Source organism: Lampris incognitus, chromosome 18 (genome assembly GCF_029633865.1).
Source record: "Lampris incognitus isolate fLamInc1 chromosome 18, fLamInc1.hap2, whole genome shotgun sequence".
In the NCBI taxonomy this organism is placed as follows: domain Eukaryota; kingdom Metazoa; phylum Chordata; class Actinopteri; order Lampriformes; family Lampridae; genus Lampris; species Lampris incognitus.
Genome location: NC_079228.1, coordinates 6,942,876 through 6,962,130, shown reverse-complemented (window position 1 = coordinate 6,962,130; position 19,255 = coordinate 6,942,876). Strand labels below are relative to the sequence as shown.

The following is a 19,255-nucleotide window of genomic DNA, read 5'->3' as shown; positions in this document are numbered from 1 at the left end:
AAAAAGCATTACAACCTTTGGTAAGAGTCTTAAAGACACACTTTATGTTACGCTTCTCATGCCAACATACATGTGTGACGTGTTCCTCCTGCTTCACGGCCATCTTTCCAAGTGACTGCATACATCCAGCAGGGCATATGTGACACAAAGGCTCCTGCCCTGATAGAAACTCCTCCCTCAGAGTTGGTGACACTACAGTGCAGCTGGCACACCAGCCTGCCAGCCTTACAGGTGGAAGGCAGGGTGGGGGGCTGTCTCACATGGAACAGCTGTCCATTCAGCTGGAGACGGCAGCTCTACCCATACCCCTAAAAATGTATAGAGCTTGCAACACTTGCATGAAGGCAAACAAAAAGAGATTTCCTTTTCCTTTGTTATGACACCTTATTCTGTAGGGGTGTAAGAAAATATCAATATCCTCGATTATTGTGATATGCCACAATATTATCTTTTGTGATACTGTGTCGATTCTCAAAACCACTATATGGATTTTTAATTGTTTACTTGTAAAGATTCGTGACAAACATGTTGTGTTGTGTGTAACCCCACGAGCGCTAGTTAACAGTGTTGTAACCTATCTTTAGCCATGTGACTCTTCCACTCCAACCCAACAATGTAAACTGAGACAGGAAGTAGCATAAGCACAAAGAACGCAGGCCTATGAAACCACAATATATCACCTTTCTTACAGTATCACAATATGGCACCTGTCTTACAGTATCACAATATGGCACCTGTCTTACAGTATCACGATATATCACCTGTCTTACAGTATCACGATATATGACCTTTCTTACAGTATCACAATATATCACCTTTCTTACAGTATCACAATATAGCACCTTTCTTACAGTATCACAATATATCACCTTTCTTACAGTATCACAATATATCACCTGTCTTACAGTATCACGATATATCACCTTTCTTACAGTATCACAATATGGCACCTGTCTTACAGTATCACAATATGGCACCTGTCTTACAGTATCACGATATATCACCTTTCTTACAGTATCACAGTATAGCACCTGTCTTACAGTATCACGATATATCACCTTTCTTACAGTATCACAATATATCACCTGTCTTACAGTATCACGATATATCACCTTTCTTACAGTATCACAATATATCACATGTCTTACAGTATCACAATATGGCACCTGTCTTACAGTATCACGATATATCACCTGTCTTACAGTATCACAATATATCATCTTTCTTACAGTATCACAATATATCACCTGTCTTACAGTATCACAATATATCACCTGTCTTACAGTATCACGATATATCACCTTTCTTACAGTATCACAATATATCACCTGTCTTACAGTATCACGATATATCACCTTTCTTACAGTATCACAATATATCATCTTTCTTACAGTATCACAATATATCACCTGTCTTACAGTATCACAATATATCACCTGTCTTACAGTATCACGATATATCACCTTTCTTACAGTATCACAATATATCACCTGTCTTACAGTATCACAATATATCACCTGTCTTACAGTATCACGATATATCACCTTTCTTACAGTATCACAATATATCACCACATATTGAACCATAACCCTGTATCGTGATATGTATCATATCACCAGATTCTCACCAATACACAACCCTAGTATTCTGCTAATTTCCCATTTACACTTTCATTTAACCTCACCATTACCTCCCCCTTCTCTCGGCAGCTTTCATCTAACCTCACCATTACCTCCCCCTTCTCTCTCCAGCTTTCATCTAACCTCACCATTACCTCCCCCCTTCTCTCTCCAGCTTTCATCTAACCTCACCATTACCTCCCCCTTCTCTCTCCAGCTTTCATCTAACCTCACCATTACCTCCCCCCTTCTCTCTCCAGCTTTCTGCCTGGTGGTCTCCAGCTCAGCTTTAAACAAGCTGAGCATTTTGAATCAGAACGCCTTCCCATGTAACAGACTGAGCATCATACTTACAGAGGTAAGTAAGGGAAGTATCAACCTGACGTGCTCTGCTTTGCAGATGACTAACCAGGGGCTCTATCTGACAGAGTGTTTTTATTAAGCTGCCAGAGAACAATTAAACATCAACTTGCAGAACAAGACCATACCCTTAATAATAGAATTATGTTCCATATTTTCCAAAGTAAAAAAAACAAAAAAAACTACACCATTTACATCTTCAGAGAGCGAGAGATAAAATTGCCTGCAAGCTGCCTACTCTTCTCTCTGAAGCATCCACTGCACGACACTTAGTTTCATTTTTGTGTCTTTTCGGGGAGATTAAATGTGTCTCACAGGAACAAAATACCAAAGAAGAAAAGGAACAAGATAAATGTGAGACTTGCTGCTAATATCTTGTGTCTGCCTACACAGAATGCGGTGATTAGGTCTGTTTCCCCCCTCCATAGCCTGTGTGTGTGTGTGTGTAAATATGTATGTGTGTGTTATCTAATGAGTTTCTCTGAAGTATAACTTGCATATCAAATGTTCTTGCTGCTTCAAGGTTAGTCCCTCATCCAGTTAAGCCAGACATGGGCAACTGGCGGCCCACGGGCCGCATTCGGTCCCCGTCCTCACTCAGTATGGCCCGCGGGTCAATTTCTAAATATCAATAAATTGTTGGTTTCACGGGTGTTGGAAGCAACTGGGCCATTTGATCACATCTGAACAGCATCACAATTGTAATTATACTGTCCACTGATAGAGGACGCTCCCTCGAAACACAATAGGCCTGTAGCCAAGCAACTGTTTGCACATGGTCTCATCTTGGTCTCGGCAGGCCTCTTCCGCAATGACACGCAACGAGGAGACATGAGCGGCAAAAAAAGAAAGCTTGACCTGGAGAACCATGTCTTCCAGGCAAGAAGGGAAACAGAACATCTTTTTACGGAATTCAAAGGTAAACCTGTGTGTTCAGTATGCCTGGAAACAAAAACAGCCATGAAGGATTTCAACTTGAGTCGCCACTACAATAGCATGCACAAAGACAAATATGGTATGTAGACCGGAAGTGCCAGAGCCACTATCATCGCTGACCTCAGAGGAAAAATACACTGACAGCAGAGCCTCTTTACCAAGCCACGTCCCCTCTTCAAGGTATCTTTTATTATTATTTTTTTATTTTGATATACTCTATTGATCCCCGTTAGGAAATTACGCTCTGCATGTAACCTATTCCAGCTGTTAGCTAGGAGCAGTGGGTAGCTGCCGTGCAGCACCCGGGGACCAACTCCAGTTCGTCTTGCCATGCCTCGGTCAGGGACACAGATAGGAATATTAAACCTAATGTGCATGTCTTTTTGATGGTGGGGGAAACTGGAGCACCCAGAGAAACACCACCGCAGACACGGGGAGAACATGCAAACTCCACACACAGCATCCTCTGTGGGATGACCCCCCAAGGTTGGACAATCCCAGGGTTCGAACCCAGGACCTTCTTGTTGTGAGGTGAAAGTGCTAACCACTGCACTACCGTGCCGTCCAATGCTGTGTATGCTGTTTCCCTTGAGCTTGTTAAAGCAAAGACGCCCTTGTCAGATGTCGAAACAGTCAAGCTATGTGCAGTAGAGATGGCTAAAACTTTTGGAGATGAGAACATGGCTAAGAACTTTAAAACGGTCTCTCTGTCCCGTCGCACAGAGATGCGAAGAATTTTTGACATTCAAAATCATGTCGAGGGAAAGCTAAAACAAGTCATGCATGACTGCGAGTACTTCTCCTTAACGTTGGATGAGAATACAGATGTGATGGATGTTAGCCAGCTTCTCATTTACACAAGAGCCATTGACAGTTCATTTGAAGTACACAAGGAGTTACTGAAATTGGTGTCTTTGCATGACACTACCAAGGTTAAGGATGTTTTCAACGCCGTTAAAAGTGTTGAAAGTGAGCACAGGGGCGTTAACAAGCTTTTCAGCTGTTGTTACCGATGGTGTACCATCAATGTGAGGAAGATGCACTGGATTTGCCAGGCTCCTCCAACACAGCAGCATTAACTGTCCAATATTGTACTGCATCATACATCAGGTGGGTAGCATTATTGCTAGCTAACTATTAATATATGGTTATGAATGTGGGTTTTCATCTCTCAACTCATCTTCAGCTGCTTCTCCGGGGTCGGGTCGCGGTGGCAGCAAGCTAAGTAGGGCACTCCAGCCGTCCCTCTCCCCAGCAACACCCTCCAGCTCCTCCTGGGGGATCCCAAGGTGTTCCCAGGCCAGATCAGACATGTGGTCCATCCAAGAAGTTCTGGTTTTTCGTTGCGAGAATTTTTATCATAGGCTAAATCCCATTTCATTTTGATCTTACAGGAGGTCCTCTGTGCCAAGACAATGAACTTCAACCATGTCATGGATTTAGTTGCCAAGGTTACCAATCTCATTAGAAGAGGGAACAGGTCTCTCAATCATAGGAAGTTTGAAGTCTTTTTGGATGAAGTGAGTGCTGCTTATGGGGATTTACAGATGCACACTGGGATCAGATGGATGAGCATGCGCTATGCACAAATCCCAGTGTTCTTGGAGGACAGCATTCAATGTGATACAAGTGCTTACTGCAGTAAACTCAGGGATACAGATTTTCTCTGCGACATGGCCTTCCTTGCGGATATTACCTCACATCTTAATCACCTTAATATGCAGTTGCAGGGAAGAGGCCAAACTGTGTCGGATCTCTATGCACACATGAACACATTTAAGGGTAAATTAACCTTGTTCAAAGAAGGCTTTTCATCCCACCATCCAAATCTGACACTTTCCTGCCTGTGAAGAGATGTGCAAAGATGTCCCCGAATGTAAGAAAACATGTCTCAAGTACAGAGCAAACATAGAAACACTGCAGCAGCAGTTCAAGGAATGCTTTCAATATTTCCACACCATGGAACCACAAATTGCGTTATTCACAGACCCCCCCCCCCCTCTCTGCTACTGTCAGTGAGCAACCCCCAGAGTTGCAGCTTGAACTTTAGGAACTAGAGTCAGGCCTCTTCTTTCAAGCAAAGCGCAATGAGAGAGGAATTTCATTTTGGAGACTACTACCTGAGTCCCACTTTCCACTGCTCAGGGATTTTGCACTCTCAATGGCCAGCGTGTTTGGGAGCACTTACATCTGCGAGAGCAGCTTCTCAACAATGAAGCAAATCAAGTCAAAAGAGAGAAACAGGCTGACAGATGAAACTTTTCCAGCTCATGCAGCCTGGATGCACGAACATTGACATTGACATTCAGTCTACTGTACGCCAGCAGAAGAGCCCACAAGTATCTCTTGAAGACAGAACTTTATACTAACCCACCTGTGGGTGAGTTTCAATGGCTTCGTCAGAGTATGAATGTGTGTGTGAATGGCTGAATATGAGGCATACATTGTAAAAAAGCACATTGAGTGGTCGGTAGACTAGAAAAGCTCTACATAAACGCAGTCCATTTACCATTTTACCATTGTGGGCTATGCATGTTTATTTGAAACATGTCATGGAATGGGAGGGCAGAGTAGAAATGCACTATAAACATGAGTATTAGTTGTTGCAATTAGTGTGAATGTTAACTTTTGTACCATCACTGAATGAGAATTTTTGAGACCCCACTGCACTGAAATAATGGTACACTCAGCAACTTTCTGTTTCTGTGTTAAGCTCATTGAATAGAAATGTTGGTATATAAAACTTTGCTTACCAGTATATATTTTATTCTTCTTCATTAAATTAGCAGCTATAATTGGTTAATTGAGTGATGGGGTTACAGTATCCCCTTGGTGGAAATGAACAGTCACAATTTGGCCCTCTGGCAGTGAGGACAACATTTTTGTGGCCCTCTCTATCATCAAAGTTGCCCATCCCTGAGTTAAGCCATTCAGTTGAGCCAGTTCACAATGGCATGGAGTGATGCGTTTCTGTAGGAGGGGCAAGAGTTTGTTGAAGATTTTTTGGACTTAAACTAGAACGACCAGGACGGTCATTATGACCATTGTGGATTTTCAAAGTTTAATAACTGTGTGGAAAAAAAAAAGATAAACACCTGCCGCTCTCTGAATGCTCCTAAAATTGCATATATTTGCATTAAAATTGGTTTTAGATCAATTGCACACAAAAAAAAGTTATGATAAGCTCTACCTAAAATGACCCATGAATGGTCAAAATGACCTTGCATAATTTGCGCGTGATGGTGTGCCTCATGTCAGTATTTATGACGTGTGTTGGTCGCATCATTTTCTTCGCGAAGTTCATTGCTCTGTCCTAGAAACACACTAGCGTCCTCCAGTGCAGAGAAATAGTCTAAACTTGATGTCTGATGATGTCCAACATGTCTGGTTACAGATGCCGTTACAGACGCACCATGACTACCACCGAGGCGTTGCAGTATTTACAGGCGTTGGACAGCCGCCATTTTAAATTGTTTGAAAAATAGTATTAAAGTTGTTAAAATTTTAATTTTAGTATCAGTTAGTTTCATAACAAACATACTAACATATGTAATGCATTAATATCTCAGCTGGGTATTTATCTTGACAGAATATGGAGTTTAAAAACTGGCAGTCATTTTGACTGCCCATGGTCGTTTTAGGTAGGAGTGAAATCCTGGTCGTTCTGGTGTTAAACCCGCATGAGTACAATTCAAAAGTGCAACACAATCAAAAATAATCAATTCCTTAAGAATACTTTTTTACATGTGTTTTGGAAACTAACAGACCAATATGATCCAATTTCCAAATGTGCATAACTAACCATTCAACACATCTGAAGGGTTAGTGGTTAGTTGTGCTTATTTTCATATCTAAAATATTTATTTACTTGTAAAATATTTACCTATTATTTATTCATTTAAATGTTTATTTATTTAAAATATTTATTTATTGTAAAGCGACTTTGAGTACTAAAAAATGCTATATAAGTTGAATTTATTATTATTATAATTATTATTATTATTAAAATATCAAATATGCAAACAAAGGCTGCAGATACCGAGCATGTTTGCAAACTCCTGCCATTGTTGAACACATTCAGGATATCGTTTAGCTGTCATCTCTGCAGAGTTCGCTGAGAGCTGCAAGCGCAAATCAAATCTTTGAGGTGTGAAGCTTCACAACCTTTCCAATAACAACAAATGTATTTAAATGCCGAAATCTGTGTGTGTGTGTGTGTGTGTGTGTGTGTGTGTGTGTGTGTGTGTGTGTGTGTGTGAGTCGCTTATTTCAATCACTGCCATTCAGCAACCCCAACTGATATTTCCTAGTCATTTTATTTATTTTATGTTAATGCTATGTTGATCTCAAATCCAACTTTGTTCAACTGCATGATTGCACAATAAATATTACCAACTTTGTGAGACCTCAAATGACACAGCAGATCAGATCAGACATGATGCCCTCAAATCGAAGAACTGCTTCTAGTACTTTTCGGTTAAGTTGGTAGGAGGAAAAAAACAAAACTAGCGATGGCTATAAAAAGAATGGAAACACCTTAAACCTTCCTAGGAGAGCACCTAAGTCCATTGTAACAAAAAAAGGGCACAACCCAGACACTACCAAACTGATTATCCATCCATCCATCCATCATCCGAACCGCTTATCCTGCTCTCAGGGTCACGGGGATGCTGGAGCCTATCCCAGCAGTCATTGGGCGGCAGACAGGGAGAAACCCTGGACAGGCCGCCAGGCCATCACACATGCCCCCCCACACACACACACACACATACTCATACCTGGGGGCAATTTAGTATGGCCGATTAATTCACCTGACCTACATGTCTTGGGACTGTGGGAGGAAACCGGAGCACTTGGAGGAAACCCACACAGACATGGGGAGAACATACAAACTCCACACAGAGGATAACCCAGGACCACCCCCAAAGTTGGACTACCTTGGGGCTTGAACCCAGAACCTTCTTGCTGTGAGATGACCACACTAACCACTGTGCCGCCCCAAACTGACCAACTGCACAGAAATTGTCAGAGAATTGACAAAGACACAAGCTAAAAAGCTAAGAGTTGCAGAGCTCGATGGTTGAAGTTAAAGAAACAGTCTAGAGAAGAACAATCTCTTCAAAACTTCATAGGTTCTGCCTCTTAGGAAGAGTGGCTAGAGAGTAGCTACTACTGAGAAAGGCTAACATTAAATCATGGCTGGAATTTACCAGAAGCCATATGACAAAACCTGAAAGGGCCCATTCTCATCCCATTGCATCATATATTGACACTATTTACAAAGTGTTGATGTATTATGCTCTGTGACCAGGGCAAAATATCAACTTCCCGTCTGTCATTGAGTTAACCACTACCTAACCGGTATGTCATTAATATTCATAAATCAGGGCTTCCCATTGGAGTCTACAGAACACTTGCCACATCTTTATACAAAAAGCCAAAGAGTACCCTTCACATCAATTAGTAATGCTTTGTCAATCGTGTCAATATATGACGGCATGGGATGACAATGCATAAAGTTGAGCTCTTTGCCCTGAAGGCAAAGCACTTTATTCAATGCTTATCAAACACAACCAGGTACACCATCATTACCATCAAGCATTGTAGTGGTAGTATCATGCTATGGGGTACATTTTAAACAAGAGGGACTGGAAATCTTGTTGCTATCAAATGCAAGATGGATGAAACGAAATACAAGCAAATCCTTGAGGGGAACCTCTTTCAGTTGATATGAGATCTGCGTTTAGGGTAAAGATTAATGTTCCAGCAGGAACCCAGCAACTGAGGATGCACAAGTCAGTACATTCTTACTGCCGGTCCCAAGCCCGGATAAATGGGAAGTGTTGCATCAGGGAGGGCATCCGGCATAAACCTTTGCTAAATCAAATATGCAGATAATAAATCAAGATTTCTGTACCACATTGGTCAAGGTCTGAGTTACCAACGACCGCCACCAGTACTGTTAACCAGCAGGGTGCCAGTGGAAACATTGCTACTGAGAGGGGAAGGCATGCCCAGAGGCAGCAGGAGAGGAGGAAGGGTAGGAATGTAGAGGTGAGAGTCAGAACTTTGAATGTTGGCACTATCACTGGTAAAAGGAGAGAGCTGGCTGATGTGATGAAGAGAAGAAAGGTAGGCCTACTGTGTGTGCAAGAGACCAGGTGGAAGGGGAGTAAGGCCAGGAATATCGGAGGTGGGTTCAAACTCTTCTACCACAGTGTGGCTGGGAGGAGAAATGGGGTAGGGGTAATTCTGAAAGAAGAGTATGTCAAGAGTGTGCTGGAGGTGAAGTGAGTGTCAGACAGAGTGATGAGTATGAAGCTGGAAATGGAAGGTGTGATGATGAATGTTATCAGCACATATATCCTGCAAGTTGGGTGTGAGATGGAAAAGAAAGAATTCTGGACTGAATTGGACGAAGTAAAGGAGAGGGTACCCCAGGAGGAGAGAGTGGTGATTGGAGCGGACTTCAATAGGGATGTTGGTGAAGGGAACAGAGGTGATGAGGAGGTGATGGGCAGGTATGATGTCAAGAAGAGGATGTGGAAGAACAGATGGTGGTAGATTTTGTGAAAAGGATGGAAATGGCCATGGTGAATACATATTTCAAGAAGAGGGAGGAACACAGGGTGACGTATAACGTGACGTGCAGGGTGACATGCAGCCACCTGCATGTCCTCTCTCACCACATCCATAAACCTCCTCTTTGGCCTTCCTCTTCCTCTTCCCTGGCAGCTCCATATTCAGCCTCCTTCTCCCAATATACCCAGCATCTCTCCTCCACACATGTCCAAACCATCTCAGTCTTGCCTCTCTTGCTTTGTCTGCTTTGCTAATACATTGCCTTGGACCATTTTATGGATGGATTTTCTAGCTGAGTGTGGCACAGCTGGTGCTTTCAGCGGAGGGAGAAGAGCGGAGAGGCATTTTTCCCAAAGCAAAACAAAGCCTAGAGCTGTCCAACTTCTGAGGGCATAAACCTGGTTTATGCTGTGTTCAACTTTCACTGAATAGGATCACTATTTGCTGTTATTTCAGGTCTCTCCAACTGTACTGTCAAAATATACACTAAGTAGGATGACTATTTGCTGTTATGTCAGGTCTCTTCTACTGTGGTCACAACTTTCTTCAACTTGATTCTGTCAAGTTTTCAAGTTGTTTCCTAACATTAGATTGATTACGTAATTTGTCAGTGGGTCATCATCCTTAAAGGCCTATACACACCAAACCAACATCAGAGAACTAGCGGCGACAAAGGCTGACTGTTGCGTCACCTCACGTCGCCTGCATCTGGGCCAAAAAGTAGCACTTGAACACACCACAAAGACTACAGCCAATGGCCAACTAGCATGTACATTCTGCACCTGCGTGAGAGGAAATAACTCTCCATACCAGCAGGTGGCAGTAGTCTGTATTCATCATTCAAAATTTTAAACCGGAAGACCCAGGACTGCGGATATACAAAGTGTAAACAAAGCAGCATTTGCTTACCATTTTTACTCAACTCTCGCTCACTACAGATGGTGTCATAATGTAGCTACTACTAATCGAGAATGTGTCTGATAAAAAGTTGCAAATGGCACTGGCGTTGTCGGCCCTTGGTCTTTTGGTTGTGGACGAAGAAAGGAAGCGGCGGGAGAAATCACACTAAATAGGTAAAATCATGGATACTACAGCGACAGTCTCAAGGGGCTTTCCCGAACCTGTGTTGAGAGCTGGAGATAAATGAAACCTCCAATTTTAAAAATTTCGCTCGGTTCTTTCATGTTCAGAGCCTTCTGTGTGTGGCCTCTTGACTTCATCGTTTTCTTGCTTTTGTAACTTTTGTTTCTCTTCTAGTGCACTGATTCACTAGCTGAACAGTCATTCAGAGTGATCTCTTTCACCGACGGGCTCCACCGGCCAAAAAGCTGCTGACAGGGCTCCAACTAGTGCCAATGGTGTGGGACACACCGCAAAACTAGCGCCACAGATGCTCACCGACGGCCCAACATTGGCCGACACCTGGTGTGTGATGGCCTTAAGTGAATGTCTGTCCTTACCTCCCTGAATAAGATCACTGTTTGCTGTTATTTCAGGTCTCTTCTAGTATTATACTGTACATGTAACTTTAACTTGATTCTGTCTATTCCAGTGCCTCAAACGTTAATTTATCCACATTAATTGCTCACATTTCATGACCAGAAGTGAAAACAATATTCACAAAAAAAAAAAAAAGCCAGTCTGGTTCCCAAGGGCAGCGGGACTGGTGTTTCAGCCTCAGTGCCATGGAAAGACAGTCTATTCTCTCCAAAGAGGTGAAATCTGAACAGTCCGTGACAGCTGTGGTCACTTTCACAAATAGTCTAGTTGTTAAGTACTGCTTGTGGAGAAGTAGCAAAAAGTAACAAAAAATTAGGAAAACTTGAATTTTGAATGTTGGTACTATGACTGGCAAAGGGTGTAGCAAGGACTCCCTGTCAACAGGGGAAGATGGCGATGCGAACTCTCATTTGCAGCGGCTTCACCCAGTACTGACAATGCAGTGTCTTTGTCCATGTCTACGTCTACGTTTGTGTCGTTTGAGAAGTTTTTATTTTGAGCTTAGATTTATTTATTTATTTTAATGGCTGGGAGGGCTAGCGTTGGATCGGCTGGGGGAGCTTGGTCTGCCACGTCCGGTAGGCCCAAGGACCACGGCCTTGCCTGGAGCTGTGCCCGAAAAGGAAGCACCGAGGGTGGTCTGACGGGACACGGAAGCAGGGCAGGCTAAGCTAACTGCCTCGCCTAGAGTTGACTGTGTTTTAGTGTCATCGTGTGGAGTGTGGGGAGGTGTGTCAAAGGTGTCTGGCTGGGAGAGCTGGTGTTGGATTGGCTGAGGGAGCCTGGTCTGCTGCATCCGTTAGGCCAAGGGACCACGGCCCTGCCTGAAGATGCACCTGAAGAGGAAGCACCAAGGGCACGCGGTGTGCCCTCGACATCGGGGCAGGCTAAGCTAACTCTAGCCCATGCAGACGATCAGTTCCGACAGTCATCCTGGCTGGCGTTCGCTCTCTGGAGAGTGATTTTTTTTGACTGTGTTGCATTGAGTAGACTGTATTGTTAACTGTTTGTGTGTTGTTGTTGATTTTTTTTGCTTGTTTGTTTGTTTTTGCTTTGTTGTCTCTGTTTTTGTATGTTTTTGGTGGTGTCGTTTTTGAAAGTTTTGGATGTGTATTTTTATCTTTTGTCGCACTGCTGTGGGTTGGGTGAAACGAAATTTAATTTCTTTCGTGTACGCAAGTACATGAAATTACAATAAATTGTTCCTGATTCCTGTCTCCTGTCTCTCTCCCCCTCTAAGAAATTTCACCAGAGATAAGCAGCCAAAGTCTTTTCTACTAACTGAGTTTGCAAAATGGCCTTCAACCTAACTCTCATTAAGGTGCCAAATTGACATCAACCAGACCAGAGGACCTCACAAAGTAATCATGTTTTCCAGGTGGTCAACAAATTTATAGCTGGACACGAGAACACTTAACGACCTTTCCAGGTTATCTTCACCGTTGATCACAGGAAGAGTTAATCCAATCTCCACAAAAAACTCTTTTCACAGAAGAGGACGAACTCTAATCTCATCACTGGTGAAGATGGCAGTTGTGTATTCGAGGTTAAATACATTTTCTCTTAATCAGGGCAATGACGAGTTAATCAATTCAAGTTTCATCCTCTCCTTCTCCCTGTCTCCCTCCATCACTGACACACACACACACACACACACACACACACACACACACACACACACACACACACACACACACACACACACACACACACACACACACACAACGATCGCATGAACACTCTCAAAAACCCCTCTATGAACTGTGCCAGATGCTGATTATCTAAGGTCATAAATTCAAAATGTCCTTTAAGAACTTTTAAGGGACAGTTCGTCCTGAAGTCAAAAATACATGTTTTGCCTCTTACCTGTAGTGCTATCTATCTATCAAGATCACTTTGGTGTGAGTTGCCAAGTTCTGGATATATCGACAAAAAAGACATCTGCTTTCTCTCGAATACAACGGAACTGCATGGGACTCGGCTTCCTTCTGTCACTCGATGCACCAAAAAAAATCACATTTGAAAAACTCAACAGCACTGTCTCCTTCCAGAAATCATAACCAGGTTACTCAACATAATCCATAGACCTTGTTGTGAGCAGTTTCATATAAGTGTAGTTTGGTCTAAGGAAATAGTTCCTACGTGTATTTCTGATTTTGGGGTGAACCGTCCCATTAATGCAACTCTCTTTGTTTCTGTGCATGCTAGATGCTAGATCCTAGATCCTCTTCTCTCTTTCCTCTCTTTGACCTTCACCTCTCACCCTCTCCTCATACCCACAAGGCCGGCAACCAGCTGGACCTTATCTTTACTAGACACTGTCCTATTTCCAATTTCTCTGTTACTCCCCTCCAGCTCTGACCACTATTTCATGTCCTACTCTCTCTCCCTCTCTTCACCCCCCTCAGCCCCTCCCCCTACCCACATGGTTTCCACCCGTAGACGCATCCGCTCTCTCTCCACCACCAATCTTTCTTCCTCTGTTACCTCTATCCTCCCTACATCTGAATCTTTCTCTCTCCTACCTCCTGACACTGCTACTGATCTTCTTCTCTCTACCATCTCCTCTTCTCTGGACAATCTCTGTCCCCTCACCTCCAGGCCTGCACGCCCAACTCCACCTGCCCCTTGGCTGTCCGACTCAGTATGTACTGACAGACATGTTTTGCCTCTTACCTGTAGTGCTATCTATCTACCAAGATCATTTTGGTGCGAGTTGCCGAGTTCTGGAGATATAGACCAAAAAGACGTCTGCTTTCTCTCGAATACAACGGAACTGGATGGGACTTGGCTTCTGTTGCTCGATGCACCAAAAAATTACATTTGAAAAACTCAACAGCACTGTCTCCCTCCAGAAATCATAACCAGGTTACTCAACATAATCCATAGACCTTGTTGTGAGCAGTTTCATATAAGTGTAGTTTGGTCTAAGAAAATAGTTCCTACATGTAGAACAAGGAAGGGTAGGAAGCGCTGCATGGGTCCAGTGGCTTAATGGTGACAGGTGCTCTTCAGTATGGTGGGTAGAGAAATATGGAAAAATGACTGAAAACTGAGGCACTCCGTAAACCAAAAGAAATGGAATTTATTCACCCAAGGGCAAGGCAACAAGACTGACGCGTTTCGACTTTCGTCTTAATCCAAGTCTTGGCTGCCAAAATGTGTCTGGGTGACGTCATCGCGATACAATCATCCTTTTTTTTGTTTGGGGTTGCTAGCTATCTAGCTGACTTGTCACTGATGTCAAAAAACATATAATAGCAAATACTGGACGTTTCAATTTAATGGAAAATAGGTTTATAGAACATCTTTACTGGAAATAAAGTCCACGCTACATAACATTAGCTAGCTAGTTAACTAGCTAGCTAACAAGGTGATCAACCAGTAGATGAACTTTTGCCTAAAAGTATGCGTTTTTTGTGCTTTTCGAAAAACATATCCCAATATAAACAATTGCAAGTCGAATATAAAAGGTGACCCTGCGCATGTGTTGTATGATGTAACTAAAAAGAGTACACTATTAAACCTGCTTTTGCCTGCAATATTACGACCGTACGAACTACAGTGAGAGAGGAGTGTCAGGAATGCGAGCTGTCATGAATGCATTGCTATGACGTCACCCGGACACATTTTGACAGCCCGGACACAATTTGGCCGGACAGTACCAGCAAATCTGAGCGTGTCCGTACTTACCATGTGTAACACAACTATCGGTTGGCCATGGTGTTTCAGCTGGGTTGTTGAGTTTGCACATATAGTCTGAATTAAATAATCCTCTCTCATAAAATCACAGAATGAATATCAATGAGGAGGTGGATCGTGATGCACGGCATAAAAACCATCTACCCCACCTGTGGATGGCCTGGAGCAAGGGTGGATAAATAGCCAGGTCCACCTTTGTGTAAAACGTTTTTCAATAGCTTTTTTCCCCAAAAGTTCTTTTTCCAAAGTTTTTTTTTTTTGGTCAAATTTCATTTTCAAGTTTTTTTCTAAGTTTTTCCAGGGTATTTTCTTTCTTCTGGAAAATAAAGAAGATGCTTCTTAATCTTTATTTTCTAAGTCCTTTCCTATTTTCGACTTATTGTATCCTTAGTATTTTTGTGTTTTTCTTTATCTCATATAGTTATGCTCGGCTCAACTTTATTATTTACATCTTATATATCCAAGCTTGGCTTACTCAGTTGCGAGATGTATGGAACTGAGGCTTGTTTTTATATATATATATATATATATATACACACACACACACACACATATATATATTTCGTTTTTTGTGGGGGGGGGGTATCAAGAAGAGGAAGAGAGTGAAGGAAGGATCAAATCTTGGAAGTTGCGGGAGGAGGACTTGTTGTGTGGAGTTCAGGCAGGAGTTAAGACAGGCACTGGGTGGTAGTGAAGAGTTGTCAGATGGCTGGGTAACCACTGCAGAAATAGTGAGGGAGACAGCTAGGAAGGTACTTGGTGTGCCATCAGGACAGAAGAAGAAAGACAAGGAGACTTGGTGGTGGAATGAGGAAGTACAGGAAAGTATACAGAGGAAGAGGTTGGCGAAGAAAAACTGGGATAGTCAAAGCGATGAAGAAAGTAGGCAGGAGTAAAAAGGAGGTGCACATAAGGCGAAGAGAGAGGTGGTGGAGACTAAGGAAAAGGTCTATGGTGAATTGTGTGAGGTAGGACACTAAGGAAGGAGAAAATGACTTGTACTGATTTTATTTTTATTTTATTTTTTAAATTTTTCATATTCATTTCATTTTATTTTTAATTTTCTGTGATTGTATCAGTAATTTAAATTGCAGAAAATATCATGAGCTAAAATATCATTATTATTATAATTATTATAATACTACTGCAGCCTTAAAAAGCATATCAAGTAAAGAAAACTATACTTTTATAAATCATAAACAACTAAAGAAAACTATACTTTTATGAATGACTTTTATGAATTCATCACGTAATTTGTTTAGTAAAGACAATATGTATATATTTATCAGTCTACAATGTCACTTGTTAAATGCATTAGTAATAGCAGCCTAGCCTAGTCTACAGCCGATCTGAGAGAAGTTTGAGCGATGGCGTGTGAGGGGTTAATACACTGTGAAAGAAGAATACAGTACTTAATACAGCACATGACAAACAGAACATGGAACAAACGGGCTGGAGTCAAAAACAAGTCTACAGGGAGCTTGCTCCCATCAAGGAAAATGAAACGGATAATTTAAATATAACACAGAGGGCGCCGTCCAAGTAACGTAGCGGTCTATTCCGCTGTTTACCAATATGGGAATTGCTGGATCAAATCCCCATGTTACCTCCGGTGTCCCTGCAGACACAATTGGCCGTGGCTGCGGGTGGGAAGCCAGATGTGGTATGGGTCCTGGTCGCTGCACTAGCACCGCCTCTAGTCGGTCGGGGCGCCTGTTTAGGGGGAAGGGGGAACTGGGGGGAATAGCGTTATCCTCTCACATGCTACGTCCCCCTGGTGAAACTCCTCACTGTCAGGTGAAAAGATGCGGCTGGTGACTCCACATGTATGGGAGGAGTAATGTGGTAGTCTGCAGCCCTCCCTGGATCAGCAGAGGGGGTGGAGCAGCGACCGGGTCAGCTCGGAAGAGTGGGGTAATTGGCCAAGTACAATTGGGGAGAAAAAGAGGGGAAAAAACAGTTTCCTCTTGAAATTGTATTGTTATAGCAGAGTGTTAAGATTGGAGACTAAGGCAGGTCCGCGTGGAAGTGAGGTGAATAAGGCAAATTACGTTTGGTTCCTCCAGGGTTCCTCCAGTTCTCCTGTGCTGAGGTCAGCGGTAAATGATTTGTTGGCTGGCAAAACACGATCGACTTCTCACTTACTTTCAAGACTCATACCCAAATACATAATGGTTGGTTTTGACACTATCACTGCCTTCTCTTACTCAAGCAGCATTGATCGAGCAAGCTAGAGAGTGAATGAAGGGAGCGAGTGCCATTCGCAAGAACAAACGTTTTTTAAACAACACAACCGCAAGAGGTTTTTCATCATACAGTCATAACTTTGCACAAAAAAATGTAGGCTGATAGGTCCAGTAGTTTGGGAGATTAACCACGAAACACCCCCCCCACACACACACATGCACACACAAACGCGCACACGTGCACACATGCAACCAAATGCATAATCCCCAGCAGGCTACCTACCGCCTGGCAGAGATATTAATTTGATCAGTTGGGTTTAATCAGTTGTGTCATGTTGTAATTAGACATTTAAACAGTTACTAAAGTGTCCACCTTGACCATCAAGACCGTAAACATGCTGCAAGGGGCTTGTGTAAATTGTTAAGTATATGTGAGTTTTTCTGAGCATCATGTAGTCATATTTCACATCACCTGATTGTCTAGCGCTATACCACATGCCATGTCACTGCCTGCTGCACTGTGTCTCAAGCTGCATCTGCCCCTCCCTTGGAGGTATTTAGCCCCTCCACTAAGCGTTTTCCTGAGGGAAGTCCTGTAAACTACATGGTGCCCCAAACACAGCTGAGGCATCTTCAAAAGAACAACCCTTGGAGGACAAAGTATGCTTGGTGTGTTCAATAAATCTCTGTGAGCCATCTGCTTATGTCTTCTGTTGATGCTTCAGGAAAAGTTCTTCTTTGTATAATCTTACCTTGTCTTTTCGAGGTGCCATCAAATTAGTGAAACAACGGTAAATAAATAAATAAATAAACCTGTCGTGGACATTAGCAGTTACAAATCAATCTACCTTGCATGGTTAGCTTTAACTATGGCTGTCTGGGAAAAAGGGCAAAATCTAAGAGACAATTGTAAAAGTAACTGATTTTGTTTTGGACAAATCAGACATCATGATCTTATAAAGCTGGGTGCAGTTTAAAGGTGAGGGTATGTGTTGCATAGTCTTCATACTTCAAATTTGTACTGATAATGATGATGTACTTTTTTATGCTACCAATGCGTTACTGGAAAATATACAGGCCCAAATGTCTTCATCCATGCTCAGTAATCCAGCTAAGACAGTCACAGAAAGTTGAATCAGTTCATCTGGACACCTTTATTGAGACAGAAACGTTTCATCACAGCTGTCTAAGTGTAAACCGGTGGTGATTCGGTATGTGGCATAGTTTCAGAACAGTTGAGACGCGTGTTTTCCAAACACCGCATCTCAGTTGCTTTCAAACCCCAAAACACGCTGTGCCAGAAACTGGTCCACTGCAAGGATCAGGTCCCCCGGCACAAACAGAGCAATATAGTGTACCTGTTAAGTGTCGCGAGGATTGTTGTGATTTGTACGTCAGGGAAACTAAACACACACTGGCCAAGAGGATGACACAACACAGGAGAGCTAACACATCAGGCCAGGACTCCACCATCTACAGACCAGTGGCCACTCTTTCAAGGATGAGGATGTGACCATCCTTGATAGAGAGGAACGCTGGTTTGAACAGGGAGTCAAAGAGGCCATCTATGTGAAGAGGGAATGACCATCCCTGAATCGAGGGGGCGGGGGGGCGGGTAAGAGTACATCTGTTGCCATCTCACAATGCTGTGATTGCAACTATTCCCCAGTCCTCTGTGAATAGTACACATGACCATTGAACACTGAAACTCTGCTTAATGATTATGGTAATTTGCATATGAAACTGGTCGTTGGTTTGGGTCGTTATGCCACTGTATTGTTTATAAGGGTGGGGATACCTGCAGTCACTGTATTGTTTATAAGGGTGGGGATACCTGCAGTCACTGTATTGTTTTTAAGGGTGGGGACACCTGCAGTCAGTTGAGACTGAAGAGGTCACTTAGATGAAACATTTCTCTCTCAATAAACATTGTGGCCACATGAACGAATTCAACTTTCTGTGATAAGAGCCTAAACAAATAACAGCATTTACAAGGTACAACTGAAGCCCTACTGTCTTCAGTTTGGCAGAAAAAGTTCAAACTGAAAAACAAACCAATGGCAAATTCTGAAATACAGGGAACTTTCAGGTAGTCATGCAGCTTACCTTCATGCACAGTCACCCCACAGTTATCACACTGGATGATCTCATCTGCATCCTCACTGTTGTCTCCTAGGCACACACAGCAGATCATAATGTGCTCCATCCGTTGGGCGCTCCAGGTCTGGGTTCGATCCAGTGAGGCGTCCTGGAGAATCAGGAAGCACAGCCAAAGCGAGGCCAATGACAATCCCCACAATTTTCTGACTGCAGATTCAGTTATTGTCATTTAGCAAATCCCATATACAAATAATGAAGGACACCATACCA

General features: G+C 42.8%; 1 protein-coding gene across 1 annotated transcript in view; it reads right to left on the bottom strand.

Annotated features, from left to right (window-relative positions):
* The window catches only part of phf14 (PHD finger protein 14), a 204,689-nt gene that overhangs the window by 167,101 nt on the left and 18,333 nt on the right, over nucleotides 1-19,255 (bottom strand). Inside the window, exon 4 of the mRNA XM_056298369.1 lies at nucleotides 18,992-19,133. Coding sequence (XP_056154344.1) covers nucleotides 18,992-19,133 — 142 coding nt within the window. The remainder of the gene's footprint in view (nucleotides 1-18,991; nucleotides 19,134-19,255) is intronic.